The sequence below is a fragment of the Anolis sagrei genome, chromosome 1 (assembly GCF_037176765.1).
Source record: "Anolis sagrei isolate rAnoSag1 chromosome 1, rAnoSag1.mat, whole genome shotgun sequence".
NCBI classification, from domain to species: Eukaryota; Metazoa; Chordata; class Lepidosauria; order Squamata; family Dactyloidae; genus Anolis; species Anolis sagrei.
In genome coordinates, this window is record NC_090021.1 from 316,188,606 (window position 1) to 316,203,718 (window position 15,113).

Consider the following 15,113-nt stretch of genomic DNA (forward strand, 5'->3'; position numbering starts at 1 on the left):
TCACGGCATTGCATTTATTTAACAGATGGGAAATTGGTTGGGTTTGGGCCATGGATGAAATTCTCCTTAGAAATTGTTCATGTAATAAAAATGTGCTGAGTGCAGTTTGCAAGTTAACTTCTCCAAATATTTCTCTAGTGGAAGAAAATTATACACGCACATTTCTCCCTCCTCTACTATATATGATGAGAGAAAAGGAACCTCCCAGCTCTTCTTTCAAACACCTGCTTTATTAATTTTTTCTTGCTGCCTGACCTTTTTTAGAAATCATCTTTATTATTGCTTAATGATGTGCTGATTACTCATTGTCATGAGGGATTAATACGCAGACCAAAGAGATACAGCGAGTGAGTAATGCTTACACAGTACTCTAAAACATTTAGAATCCTGTCTTTGCTGCAGGGAATATTAAGAAATCAATGGTTCCTATGATAAGGAGGCATTGCTAAAATTCAGGGAATTATACAAAGGGAGACATCTTTAAGTCCTTTTGATATCTATGGGCAATCCCTCATAGCCTGAGGATGATGGTCCTCCAAGTGTAGTGTCTTGTTGGTGGGTCCATGGTAGCTGTGGAGCCCAATTTTTTATCCGCATTTTCTCCCTCAGTGAGAACATCAATTTCCAGGTGGAAGGCGGTCCCGGTCAGGGTTGGTTTGACACATCTTCCTCTTGACACCTTTCACCCTCCATTCATGCCTCTTTGAATTCTGCAGCACTGCTGGTCACAGCTGACCTCTAGTTAGAGCACTCAAGGGCCAGGGCTTCCCAGTTCTCTGTGTCTATGCCACAGTTTTAAGCTTGGCTTTAAACCCATCTTTAAATCTCTTTTCCTGTCCACCAACATTACGTTTTCTGTTCTTGAGTTAGGAGTACAGTAGCTGCTTTGCTAGGCAGTGATTGGGCATTCGGACAACATGGCGAGTCCAGTGGAGTTGATGGCATAGGAGCATCACTTCAATGCTGGTGGTCTTTGCTTCTTCCAGCACGCTGATATTTGTCTGACTGTCATCCCAAGAGATTTACAGGATTTTTTTGGAGGCAACACTGATGGAATTGTTCCAGGAGTTGAGTGTGATGTCTGTAGACAGTCGATGTTTCACAGGCATATAGCAGGGTTGGGAGGACAATAGCTTCATAAACAAGCATCTTGGTCCTCCTACAGATGTCCTGTTCCTCAAACAGTCTCTGCTTAATTCAAAAGTCTCAATGGGCCAAGCATGAGAGCATTACTAAGCTTGGTTAAAATGAGCCAACAGAATACTGCTAATAAATTGAATGAAAACTAGTTTCACAAAGACAGCTTAATATATTGTCACCTTGAGGATTACAGTACTTTGGCTTGACTTGAGCAAAGATGACAGCAAAGTAGAGCATAGAAAGATTACCCTTTTAGATTACAGTTCCCAGAATCTCTCAGCCGCCATGGTCAGTTATCTCCAAAAGTCCAAACAGTCCATGGGCTTTTGTAATCCAAATGAATAACTCTTCCAAGCTGTAAACCAAATCCAGAAACAGTGGAACCAGAGAAATCTGTATTCCATAGGAGGAGAGGTGAAGGGAAGCACATGTTAGGCCCTTTTCACACAGCTGTATCAAATCCACATTGAACTGGATTATATGGCAGTGTGGACTCGGATAATCCAGTTCGAAGCATACATTGTGAATTATCTGCTTTGATATTCTAAATTATATGGCTGTGTGGAAGGGGCCTCAGTCTCATCTGTTGGCCAGTTTACCACAAACTGCTAGAGATCAAATTTCTTCCAAGTTGAGCATCACAACAAGAGGGCAACTATCCTGAGTCCATACCTTGCCCCCAAAAGGAGTTGGTGCAGAGAGCACTTGTTTCTTCTCTCCTTGAGCCTATTCACACTATACAATTATAATGCTACTAGCTTTACCCGCCACGCGTTGCTGTGGCCAACCTTCTCTCCCTCTTTCTCTCCTTCTTTCACTCTTTCCTTCATTTCCTTTTCTTCTTTTCTTTCTTCCTTCTCTACCTGTTTACTTCCTTCCTTAGCTTTTTGCTCCCATCCTTCCTTCTCTTTATTTCTTTCCTTCCCTCCCTCTTTCTCTCCTTCTTTCTCTTCTTCCTCAAAAAACTCAAAAATTACAACAGCAAAACAACAGAGGGGAAACAAACAGGCACATAAAATCACTCTCAACAAAAGATTCCCCCCCCCCCCCCGGGCACTTCCAAGCCATTGAATGCAAATCAAGGTGATCAGCTGAAACATTCACAGCTAGCCCCAGCAGACAAAAGTCCTTTGTCTCACCCTGGTCATTCCACAGATATATAAACCCATTTTTCCTACTTCCAACAGACCTCACTACCTCTGAGGATGCTTGCCATAGATGCAGGCGAAACGTCAGGAGAAAAATTGCCTCCAGAACATGGCCATATAGCCCGGATAAACCTACAACAACCCAATGGAATAAGTTCCTTGGAGTATGGTGGAGTCTTCTCTGGAGGCTTTTAAACAATGGTTAAGTGGATTTTGATTGCATTCCTATATAACAGGGGATTGGTCTGGATGTTCCTTATGGTCTCTTTCAACTTTATGATTCTGTGATGCATTGAACCAAGGGCCCTTCCACATATCCCTATATCCCAGAATATCAAGGCAGAAAATCCCTTGTTATCTGAGTGTGGATTCAGATAACCCAGTTCAAAGCAGATAATGTGGGATTTTCTGCCTTGATATTCTGGGATATAGGGCTGTGTGGAAGGGCCCCCATGAACCACACTCCAAGCACATCACCAATTTTGCTTTTGCCACTCTGCTCATGAATGGAAAGACCAATCCAAACAGCCTGCAGGGAAAAGAGAGGCATATCCTCCGTGAATCACAGTGCACAGTAGTCTCCCGAATCTAACAAGGTGGGAAAGGTTGTAAAACAGCATGTAATTTGGCCGTTCATTCCTAAAGAAATAGGTTGCGGTGGTGATGTGACTAATTGATCAGTACCACAAGGCCCTAAAGGCAATTTATCCTGCCATTTCCTCCAGATTCCAGCTGAGCTGTCTTGCAATTTATGTCAGATAAAGTACCATGCTTCAATGTAATTATTATGCAATCAATTAAGCCATCTTTCCAGTTCTGCTGCAAAATTCTGGCTCCTCTGGAAAATGTTATAAGCATGACATTCTGACTGAGATAGCTAGAAATTGGCCGTTTAGCAGTATGGGAAACTCAGGGCTTAGAAAAGCTATATCTTCTCCTCTGGGACTCTGGAAGTTTTAGTCTAAAGCAGGGGTCCTCAAACTAAGGCCCGGGGGGCAGATACGGCCCTCCAAGGTCATTTACCCGGCCCTCACTCAGGGTCAACCTAAGTCTGAAACAACTTGAAAGCACACAACAACAACAACAACAACAACAACAATCCTATCTCATCAGCCAAAAACAGGCCCATACTTCTTATTGAAATACTAATAAGTTTAAATTTGTTAAAATTGTTTTTCATTTTAATTATTGTATTGTTTTTTAAGTGTTTTCTGCACTACAAATAAGATATGCGCAGTGTGCATAGGAATTCATTCATTTTTTTTTCCAAATTATAATTCGGCCCTCCAACAGTTTGAGGGACTGTGACCTGGCCCTCTGTTTAAAAAGTTTGAGGACCCCTGGTCTAAAGGTTGCTTCTCCAAGGTCTGGGGAAATGGTAACTTTTGAAGCAACCTAGTTGCCAAATGTGTTGATAGAACTGATGGCTGGGAAAGGGCTTTCAGTTTTGTTGGTCTTCATTCTTGTTGGCTCTATTTCTTGTGTGTGTGAGTTACTAGCACCCAAGATTCCCCTTGTCCTTCAAAAATTTCATAGGGGAAAACTGGGCCACGTGTGGCCTAGCAACATCACACAAGCTAGGAGAAACTGCAGCAGTTAGCTTTTGCCTGAGCTTACTGGGAAATGCAAGATCTTGCTCTCGCCTTGATTCTTGCTTGAGTTAGAGGACAAGCCACTTTTGAATTTTGATATTTTGCAGCAAACTGAAGAAACTGGGGAAGTGAGTGTATTTTTAAGAATACAATGCTCAGAACCTCCCCCCCCCCCCACCCCCACCCCCAGGCCAACATGGCAATAATTCTTCAAATACATTACAGATCTAAGGCTGTAAAGCCAAATATGACCCACTGGAAAGTATTTGACCCAGCATATTCTCCATCACACCATAGGCACCTGTCTCCCAGATTTTCTACCTCCAATTTGCAGCTGATGAAAGATTCTTTCTGCTAAAAGAAATCTTATCTGTAATCACTTAATGGAGATAAGAGGTTTCTTCTGCTTCCTTAGCAATGGAAGGTTTTTAAAAGCCTGATTTTGCAGCATGGAGGCCATTAACGGAGAGGAAGGGATGGCCTACCTTTCTTAACAGTGTACCTTCCCCACTTTGCATAACTATTATTATTATTATTATTATTACTATCATATCTATATTATTATTATTATTATTATCATTATCATGATTATATAACGGCGCTCCATGCAGTCATGCCGGCCACATGACCTTGGAGGTGTCTACGGACAATGCTGGCTCTTCGGCTTAGAAATGGAGATGAGCACCACACCCCAGAGTCAGACATGACTGGACTTAATGTCAGGGGACTACCTTTACCTTATCATTATTATCATTATTTGATACATAACAAGATAAGTACCAAGCAAACAAAATCACTATGCTGGCTTTTGTATTTGATTACATGTCGGATACTTCCCAAGTGTCTAGGACTGTGTGATGTATTGGCAAATAATGCATGCAGATCCCACTAGGGTGGCCTTTTGCAGCTTAAAGATGGTAATTTTGTCAGTGCAGATTTTTTTTAAGTGCAGGACAAGGTCTTTAGGCACTGCACCCAGTGTGCTGATCACCACTGGGACCACCTGTACTGGCTTGTGCCACAGTCTTTGCAGTTCTATCTTTAAATCCTCGTATCGTGCAAGCTTTTCCAGTTGCTTCTCATCAATCCTGCTATCACCTGAAATTACAACATCAATGATACATACTTTTTTCCCAATGATCATGAGGTCAGGAGCATTGTCAGTCTGAATTCAAAAGTCCCAAAGTAGGTTGACGTGTTCATTTTCCGTAACCTTTTCAGGCTTATGATCCCACTAGTTCTTTGTTGCAGACAAATGGTATTTGTGGCACAAGTTCCAATGGCTCATTTGAGCAATGGTGTTATGCCTCTGTTTGTAGTCCATCTGCGCAATCTTCTTGCAGCAGCTAAGTATGTGATCCATCATTTCATCTATTTCCTTGCAGAGTCTACACTTGGAATCTGTTGTCAACTTTTCAATACTGGCTTCAATGGCTATTGATTCTAATGGCTTGTTCTTGGGCTGCCAGAATCAGGCCCTCCATCTCCTTTTTCAAAGTTTCATTTGTGAGCTACATCCATGTTTTTTCCTTGTAAATTTTGTTCTCAATTTTTGCAATTTTTCCAAGGAACTGTCTATGGACAGACCTCTGCCTCTTGATTTTCTGGGCAGGTGAAGTCTGTTGACATCACTGCTTGGATGTAATGAGTAGTAGATTGTCATCAGTTTTAAGATGACAATTCACTGTTATGGATTGTTGTTGTTGTTGTTGTTGTGGTTGTTGTTGTTGTGGTTGTTGTTGTTGTTGTGAGATATTAAGATGACAAAGGTAACTGAAAGCAGAAAATCCATATACTGCTGCCCCATTAATGTACACATGGTCTTGGTTCTAGGACCACAGTACCAAAAAACCTTCCTTTGTAAACATACAAAACAAACAAAATAGCAGACATTTTCCCTGTTTGTTCGGACAAGGAAAATGTCCTGCTGGCTGTCTTGTTGGAGCCGTCAGTCTGAGGTCCTGTTCAAAGCACAGCACAGAGAGAGAAACTATTAGATGCATGTGGAGTGAAATAGAAATGACCTGCTGCTCAGCACAAACCCTGAGACTTGGCAGGGACAAGGGAGCTCCAAAGTGGCTCCATTTCTCTCGTTTCCTTTCTTGTAGCAGCTACCTGTGGCTTTTGCCCTACAGTTCGATTAAATAGCTGATTAAGCTTTTTCACAGCTTGGCCTCTGGATGTTCTGCCTGCTGAGTGCAATGTGCAAGGCCAAACGTTGCTCTGCCATCTCCATTAGCTGATATGACTCAAAACCTGGACATTTAGAAAGGATGGGAACACCAATTATATATACAGCTCTCTTTCTGTTTGTCACATCTATGTATTTTGTTTCCGTGTATAAGTGTGCATTCAAGAAGAGATTACTTTCTCTTTTTTAAAGTAATTATTCTGTTTATTCAAAACAGAAAGAAAACATAGCAAAAGAGCAATAATAATACAAAAAAACAAATTATAAAAATAATATATAATGCTAAAATTATATAGATATGTTCTTGATACTACACAAAACTACAAAACTAAACTAAATTAAAACACAACCACACAAGATACTAACAAAGAACAGACAAGGCTAGAATTCTGTGGACCTCACACTCACTTTGTGATGATTATAAGATATTATTTTCTAATATATTTGAGGGATGCCCAGTGTGGAACACATCTCACCACGTTAAAGCAATGGATGTGGCTCTTAATGAGACATGCCGCATTATCACAGGGTGTCTGTGCCCTACACCACTGGAGAAATTACACTGCTTAGCTGGTATTCCACCACCTGACATCTGCCGGGAAGTAGCAACCAATAGTGAAAGGACCAAGGCAGTGACATCTCCAGACCATCCCCTGTTTGGATATCAGCCAGCATGTCAATGATTTAAATCAATAAATAATTTCTAAGATCTACAGAGACACTCACTGGAACACTGCAATCAAAAAGTGGCAGGCTAAATTCCAGAAGCAAAAGCCATGGCTGATACCAAATGAGAGACTCCCTCCTGGGCACACAGAAGACCGGGCGACTTCGAATGCGCTGAACAGACTGCGCTCTGGCACCACGATATGCAGAGCCAATCTTAAGAAATGGGGCTACAGAGTGGTGTCCACAACATGCGAGTGTGGAGAAGAGCAAACCACAGTGTGGAGAAGAGCAAACTATTACAATGCAGTCTGAGCCCTGCCACATGCACAATGGAGGACCTTCTTATAGCAATACCAGAGGCACTCCAAGTGGCCAGCTACTGGTCAAAGGACATTTAATAGAATGCCAAGTTTGCAAACTTTGTGTGTGTGTGTGTTTAATACAATACAGCTGTTTGGTTTGCTCCTGATACGATAAATAAAATAAATAAGAGGGATTACTTGTCCTTTATTACTTATTTCTTAGAAGCAGTAATCATACTTGAAATATGTGGCAGTCATACTTAAAGAGATATAAACACAACAAACAGAAAAATAACAATATGAGTCAATATTCACAGTATTACTTATCCACATTCCAAAAAAATATCATTTGCCCCAGAAGTGTTTGTAGGCCTCTTTGGGTCCTCCAGTACTATCCTATAATATTTATTTTTTATTTATTTACTTCATTTCTACCCTACCTTTCTTGACGGCAGAGGGGACTCAAGGCGGCTTACAAATCCGGCAAAAATTCAATGCCGTACAGGTAAACAATAAAACACATCTCATCAAAATGTAAAACAGTCTAAACATATAGCAATTAAAATACATATCAATCAATAAAACAGATTGAAAACCATATAAAATGCAGAGTCATTATTTCATATCCATAATATGCTTCCAGTCCAAGTATAGGCAAAATACAGGATTTGTTATGATCTACAGCAGGGACCCTCAAACTTTTTAAACAGAGGGCCAGGTCACAGTCCCTCAAACTGTTGGAGGGCCGGATTATAATTTGAAAAAAACATGAATGAATTCCTATGCACACTGCACTTATATTATTTGTAGTGTACACTTAAAAACAATGCAATAATTAAAAAGAAAAAAATTAACAAATATAAACTTATTAGTATTTCAATGGGAAGTGTGGGGCTGCTTTTGGCTGATGAGATAGGATTGTTGTTGTTGTTGTTGTGTGCTTTCAAGTCATTTCAGACTTAGGTTGACCCTGAGCGAGTGCGGGTAAATGACCTTGGAGGGCCGCATCCGGTCCCTGGGCCTTAGTTTGAGGACCCCTGATCTACAGTTTCAGATGCCCACAAAGGTATGCATGAATATAACCCAAGGATATGAAGGTCATGCTACCTAGAGTTGCCAGGTCAAAAGTATCCTGGGCATTTCATAAACCAAACTTCAAGGACCAGGGACTTTGCTTGTTGGTGCCATGGGGGCAGAGTCTGGTGAGATCATTTTATTAAGCAAGTAACATTAAGCATCAACCACTGTCGCTATGAGCATGAAGTCCTGTTTGATGCTTTAAAGGGCATATATTGGTAGTGAAAGATAGAGCAGGGCCAGTTCTTTTTATCAAATTCATTTTTAGGTGCAATTCTTGTTATGTATTATTAAAATTTACAGATGAGACATCTACCGGCCTTATCACTTTGGCCACCAGAGTTGCCACGGATTGTGGAAATCTGGTGGTGACCAGAGAGGGGAACCTGTCACTCCGTGCAGTGCACGGCTTAGCCCAAACTCCATCCCACGGGAGGAAGCAGCTGTTGTTTGGTTTCCCCCTGTTGATCCCATATTGCTGCTGCGGTTGCATACGCCAGTTCCTCTCCATTTTCATCACAGAACCCCATTGGAGGAATCTTTAAGTTGTGGGATGGGAGCTAGCAGGCTCCATGGGGCAAATGGAGAAGGACCAGTGTATGACGCTGTTTTTAAGACTTCTTGACAAGGTCTAGAGCAGGCATCCTCAAACTGCGTTCGTCCAGCTGTTTCGACCTCTAACTCCTAGAAGCCCTAACGAGCTTGTTCAGTTGTCAGAAATTCTGGGAGTTGAAGGCCCAAATGGCTGGAGGGCCGCAGTTTGAGGGTGCTTGATCTAGAGACTCCTTGGTAAGAGTCCATCGCTCAAGGGTTGAGGATACATAGGTGCCTAGTGAGTGGAGTTTGGTGGACTCTCTTTCAATGGAGGTTATTCAATAGGGGCTGAATGGCCATCTGTCAGAAGTGCTTTGACTGTGTGTTCTGGCATGGCAGGGAGCTTTAATCGGAGGCCCCTTCTACACAGCCATATAATCCAGATTATCAAATCAGATAATCCACACTATCTGATTTGAACTGAATTGTATGAGTCTACGCTGCCATATTATCCTGTTCAAAGCAGATAATCTGGATTTCATATGTAGAAAGGGACGGAGACAAATAGGATGATAAATTACCTTCCTTATTTTGGGGAAGTGGGCAACTGTCTTCCAGGAAGCTTGGTAGACCAAACCTACTTCTCAAAAAAACAAAAAAAAACTGAAACACCCTCTACGTGACATGGGGCATATTTTGGAGCTTTTTGTGCCCCAGGAGGCATTTTGGAACATTTTGAAGCAAAAAGGTGTGGGTTTTTTTTAAAAAAAAAATTCATTTTGAGTTCCAAAGGGGGCTCCAAACACGTGGAAATGCCCTTTATAGCCTATGAAGCATGTTGGGGCATTTGGGAGTGCATCTATGCTGTAGAATTAATGCGGCTGGACCACTTTAACTACTATGGCTCAATGCTGCAGAATCACAGGAGTCGTAGTTTTGCAAGATCTTTAGCCTTCTTTACCAAAGAATGCTGGTAGCTCACCAAACTGCGACTCCCATGATTCCATAGCATCGAGCCATAACAGTTAATGTGTTAAACTGCACTGATTCTACAAAGCAGATGCAACCTTGAAGCCAGAAACTGGGGGCTACATGTGCATGCAGGATGTATTTTGCCCATTCCTGCTTTATATTAAGAACTGTAAATGGAAACACACGTTTTTGCCAACATACAACAGATAAAAATCATGCAGACACTGGAGGAGAAACTCAATTGATTGCAGACCCTTTAAAATAGATTCAGTACATAACATCTGGTCTATATTGACAAAGTATTAGCCATCGAAAGTCAGTTTCCTATGAGAACTTTAGAAAGCAACTTTTTGGACTACAGTTCTGAGAATCTCCCAGCCAGCATTCTGAGTTCTGGACATAGTGGTCAATGTGTAATTTTCCAAAACTCTTTTAAAATTGTATATAATTTTTATCCTACTCTTCAGGCTATAGATCTTCCAAGGCAATTTAACAAAAATATCGAAATAATAAAACTACAACAAATATCAAAAAGTTATTAAGATACTTGCCTCAGGGCAATACAATTTTGCACAGGATATATATTTATTTATAATATTTATATTCCGCCCTTCTCTCCCAATATTCAATGTCGTTTATACACCAACGAGACAGACAAGACAGACAACTGTACATAGATAGAGGTATATATAGGCTTTCCCCATCCTCTGCGTTTTGGAGGCTTGTGCTCACTTTGGCCATGGGAGGGGATTCTGTTGCTCCATCTCCTTGCTACAGGTCAATACAATTTTGCGCAGGATAGATATTTATTTACAGTATTTATATTCCGCCATTCTCACCCAAACATTCAATGCCATTCATACACTGACAAGGCAGACAAGACAGACAACTGGTCATAGAGGTATATATAGGCTTTCCCCATCCTCTGTATTTTGGAGGCTTGTGCTCAGTTTGGCCATGAGAGGGGATGCTGTCGCTTCATCTCCCCTGCCGAAGAGTTTTGTTCGTAAACTTCCTCCTTGATCAAATCACCGGCATTTTCTGGCATTATCTTATGGGTTCCTTAAATACCTTCCCGCTTTAACACATTTTGCTTTCGAACTGCTAAGTAGGCAGAAGCTGGGCTAAAGGCCAGGAGCTCACCCCGACCCAGGCTTCAAACTGTCAACTTTTGATTGGCAAGATTTACTGCAACTGATGGTTAACCTGCTGTGCTAAAGCCTGGCCCTATCACTAATATATATTCTTTGGTATTGAAAGTGTTATGTTAGTCCTTGGTAACATTTAAAAAAAACCTTTTAGTGAGAATTTAGAGCTTGGTTTGGCTTTCTTGTGAAATTCCAAAGAACATGGTTTAAAGAACAAAGTCTGCTCACACAACAAAGAGGAAGAAGTTGTAAGCAAAGCATCTAATTCACATTATTTCCCACTTTATGGGACAATTCATCACATTGTTTACGGAATGAACTATATGGCATCAATCTTCCTTTTCAATAGAGGTTGTTCTTATGAGGAGGAAAAGAGAAATCGGCTGTATATATTGCTCATCTTTTCCTTTCAACCTTTAAATCCGGTTTCTGCTTCCTGCACAATTCTGGGCATTGTAGTTTAGTGAGGCTGTTAAAGGTTACTCCCTCAACTACAAACCTCAGAATTCTGCAGGAGGCAGCAACCAGATTTAATGTGAATTCATTCTCTAGTGTGATGAAGTGTTTGGGAGGGTTCTCATTTGTCAATATTTTGAAATAGCATATTATGGTTACATAAAATCATTATGAGTTGCATAAACAAACAAGACCAATAAGCAATCAACTGTATACTTAAGCTGAGACAACATGGTGTAGTGGTTTGAACATTGTAGTGGTTTGAACATTTTGAATATGTCAGGCGATCAGGGTTAGAATGCCCACTGAACCATGAAACCCATGACCTTGGGAAAGTCACACTCTCTCAGCCTCTGAAGAAGGCAATAGCAAACTTCTACACAAATCTTAATAAGAAAAACCTAGGATAGGTTTGCCTTTGTGTAATCACAGCTTGGGAAAGACTTAAAGACACACAACAAAAAAAATCACAAACTCTTTTATGGATTTGATTATTTGTGGATGTCATTAATATTTATTTATTTATTGTACTTATATTCCACCCTGCTCACCCTGAAGGGAACTCAAGGCAGATCACAGAACACATATACTGCAAACATTCAATCCAATTATATAATGACAAGACAGCCACCAGATAGAGGCTTTTTCTCATCATTCGGCATCTTTTGGAGGCTGTGCTTGGTTCTGGCCACAGGAGGTGCTGTCGCTCCATCTCCTTGCCGAAGAGCTTTCTTTGTTCATAAACTTTCCTCCAAAATGCTGTGCCTAAAATACCTCCCTGCTTAATGCGGTTCTTATTCATCTGCTCACATTGCTGTTTTCGATCCACTAGGTGGGCTGGGTTAAACCTACATCCTCCAGGCTGAATATATGGTCAATGTCGACTGGAAATGGATCAAAGAGTCACACTGGATGGGTTGTTGTAGGTTTTTTGGGCTATATGGCCATGTCCTAGAAGCATTCTCTCTTGATGTTTCGCCTGCATCTATGGCAGGCATCCTCAGAGGTTGTGAGGTCACACTGGATGATCTAGAAATAACATATTAATCAAATTTTTGAATAATCAGATCAATTTAAGTTAAACTCACAAATATGGAAGCCTGAATGTACTATGAGAAAGGGAGTTGAAAAATCTCTTGTGTCTGTTCTCTTCATGCTATGCAATATCATGCCTACCCTTTACATACTTACGTGTGAGCAAATCCCCCATTGGACATACTGAAACAGTGATGTAAAGAGAGTAAAAAGGATCATGGTTTTTACAATTTGGATCTTGGCATTGCGTGTCTCTTCCGAGGTGAAGACAATTGCCTGGTTTGCCAGGGACAGTCATATACTTTTGATTAACAGTTGCCATCTGTATCCATGCCCTGTTCACCCCATCAGCTCAATAGATATCTTGAAGAATGATCAATCAATCTGCCCCAAGAAAATGGGAAATTGTTTCCATTCAATGTTTGATGTTTTGTTTTATATCTGTTATATGTGCTTTTAATTTAATTTTAGTTGTTAAGTTATAATTCGTGTTTATATGTTGGGCTGTTTAAATTTTGTTAGTATGGATGTATTGCTGTTATATTTGGGCATTGAATGTTTGCCTTTTATGCTTGGAATCCGTCCTGAGTCCCTTTGGGGAGATAGAGTGGAATATAAATAAAGTTTTATTATTCTAATATTATTATTATAAATCCTCTGTCATCCTATTGTTTTCTGCTCCTTTTGGAATGCCCCATTTTCCCTTTCCTGCTCCTGCTTTCCTCCTTTGTCCTGTGCTAAGTTTCATAGGTTTAAAATGAATGCAAAGTGTTCTTTGCATGTAATTAATTCAGTGGCAGGAATGAGGTGGAGATGGAATATTGCTTTTCCCAGTAGATTCAGGCAATAGGAAACTGTTACAGCTTCTCCTAACTTGTATGTTCTTAGAATCATAAAATCATAGAGTTGGAAGAGACCTCGTGGGCCATCCAGTCCAACCCCCTGCCAAGAAGCAGGACAATTGTGTTCAAAGCACTCCCAACAGAGGGCCATCCAGCCTCTGTTTCAAAGCCTCCATAGAAGGAGCCTCCACCACACTTCAGGGTAGAGAGTTCCACTGCTGAACAGCTCTCACAGTCAGAAAGTTCTTCCTAATGTTCAGGTGGAATCTCCTGTAGTTTGAAGCCATTGCTCCATGAGGAGAGGAGATTCCATCTGAACATGAGGAAGAACTTCCTGACCGTGAGAGCTGTTCAGCAGTGGAACTCTCTGCCCCGGAGTGTGGTGGAGGCTCCTTCTTTGGAAGCTTTTAAACAGAGGCTGGATGGCCATCTGTCAGGGGTGATTTGAATGCAATATTCCTGCTTCTTGCCAGGGGGTTGGACTGGATGGCCCATGAGGTCTCTTCCAACTCTTTGATTCTATGTCCTAGTCTCCAGGACAGCAAAAAACAAGCTTGCTCTCTCCTTCTTATGACTTCCCCTCACAAATTTATACATGGTTATCATATCTCTTCTCAGCCTTCTCTTTTTCAGGCTAAACATGCCCAGCTCTTTAAGCCAACTCTTTGATTCTATGTCCTAGTCTCCAGGACAGCAAAAAACAAGCTTGCTCTCTCCTTCTTATGACTTCCCCTCACAAATTTATACATGGTTATCATATCTCTTCTCGGCCTTCTCTTTTTCAGGCTAAACATGCCCAGCTCTTTAAGCCACTCCTCATAGGGCTTGTTCTCCAGACCCTTGATCATTTTAGTTAACCACCTCTGAACACATTCCAGCTTGTCAATATCTCTCTTCAATTGTGGTGCCCAGAATTGGACACAGTATTCCAGGTGTGGTCTAACCAATACCTTTTTTGTTATCTTGATTATTCTCTTGTATTGTTCTAGGTTTTTATCTATGAAATATCGAAGAGGACATGTTGTCTATTACTTCACTCACCTCAAAATAGATCAGCCTCAGAGTCTTGATGTCCTTTATCCATATGGTTTGCTGTAGGAGACTCCAGAATTTTTGCCTAGTCTGAGAGTACCAGAGAAGCTATTCAGCAACTTTTGGGACAGATGCTAGAGAAGCCTGGTATTGATGCCAGCTAAAAACTGCACCCATCTTGTTTTCCATACATTTCAATCTAATGCGCCCCTCCTCAGCACAAACTGCCATGGTTGTCTCATTGGCATTTATTTTCTGTTTGTTTGTTTTTCAGACTTGTCACAGAAAGTGGTGACGAACAGGAAAAGAAGTCCCTGCCAAGCCAATCTATTGCTTCAAAAAGCTGCTTCCCTCCACCAGGCATCGGCGTCCTTGAAAAGCTCATCAAAACTTGCCCAGCTTGGCTTCAGCCGAGCCTCAGTAAAGAAAAGGCTGCTGAGATACTTTGCAAGGAACCAGCAGGGGTATGTCTCCAATCCTCCAAATCCTACTGTTTTCTGCTCCTTGGGGAACCAATTTTAGAGCTGTTGTTTTCTTTCCCCCCTTCTCTCACCAAATCTGAGAAAAATACTTCAATTGAGTTATATTTGAATTTTCTTTTGGGTGTGTGATTTTCTCTTCATCCAATTGCTGTCACTTCCTTATGTTTTCATGAGACAATTTGTGCGAGAGTGAATGATTTTAGGGTGGCCAAGTGTTTTTTTTTTTATTATAAAGGCTGTCCTTTATTTGGGAATGAGAAAGCTTGTCCTGTGTATGGCTGACAAGTGTCTCTTATTATAAGGGCTGCTCCATCTTGGGGGTTGGAAAACGTTGCCTTTTATACTTAATGAGATGCCCAAACTCCTGTATTTTGGGATGTGGTTTCATCATAAATACAAAACTGTGTGCATAATATAATGTATGAATGTGGACAATTTGCTTATAGAGAATTAGATGGCTAGGTTAACTGAAAATAGTACCTTTCTTCGATAT

At 41.0% G+C, this 15,113-nt stretch overlaps 1 protein-coding gene across 2 annotated transcripts in view; it reads left to right on the forward strand.

The window, feature by feature from the left end:
* RIN3 (Ras and Rab interactor 3) overlaps window positions 1-15,113 on the forward strand; it is a 95,820-nt gene that overhangs the window by 17,253 nt on the left and 63,454 nt on the right. For both annotated transcript variants that reach the window (XM_060756547.2, XM_060756540.2), the window contains exon 2: window positions 14,413-14,602. In XM_060756547.2, the coding sequence (XP_060612530.2) occupies window positions 14,413-14,602 (190 nt within the window). The remainder of the gene's footprint in view (window positions 1-14,412; window positions 14,603-15,113) is intronic.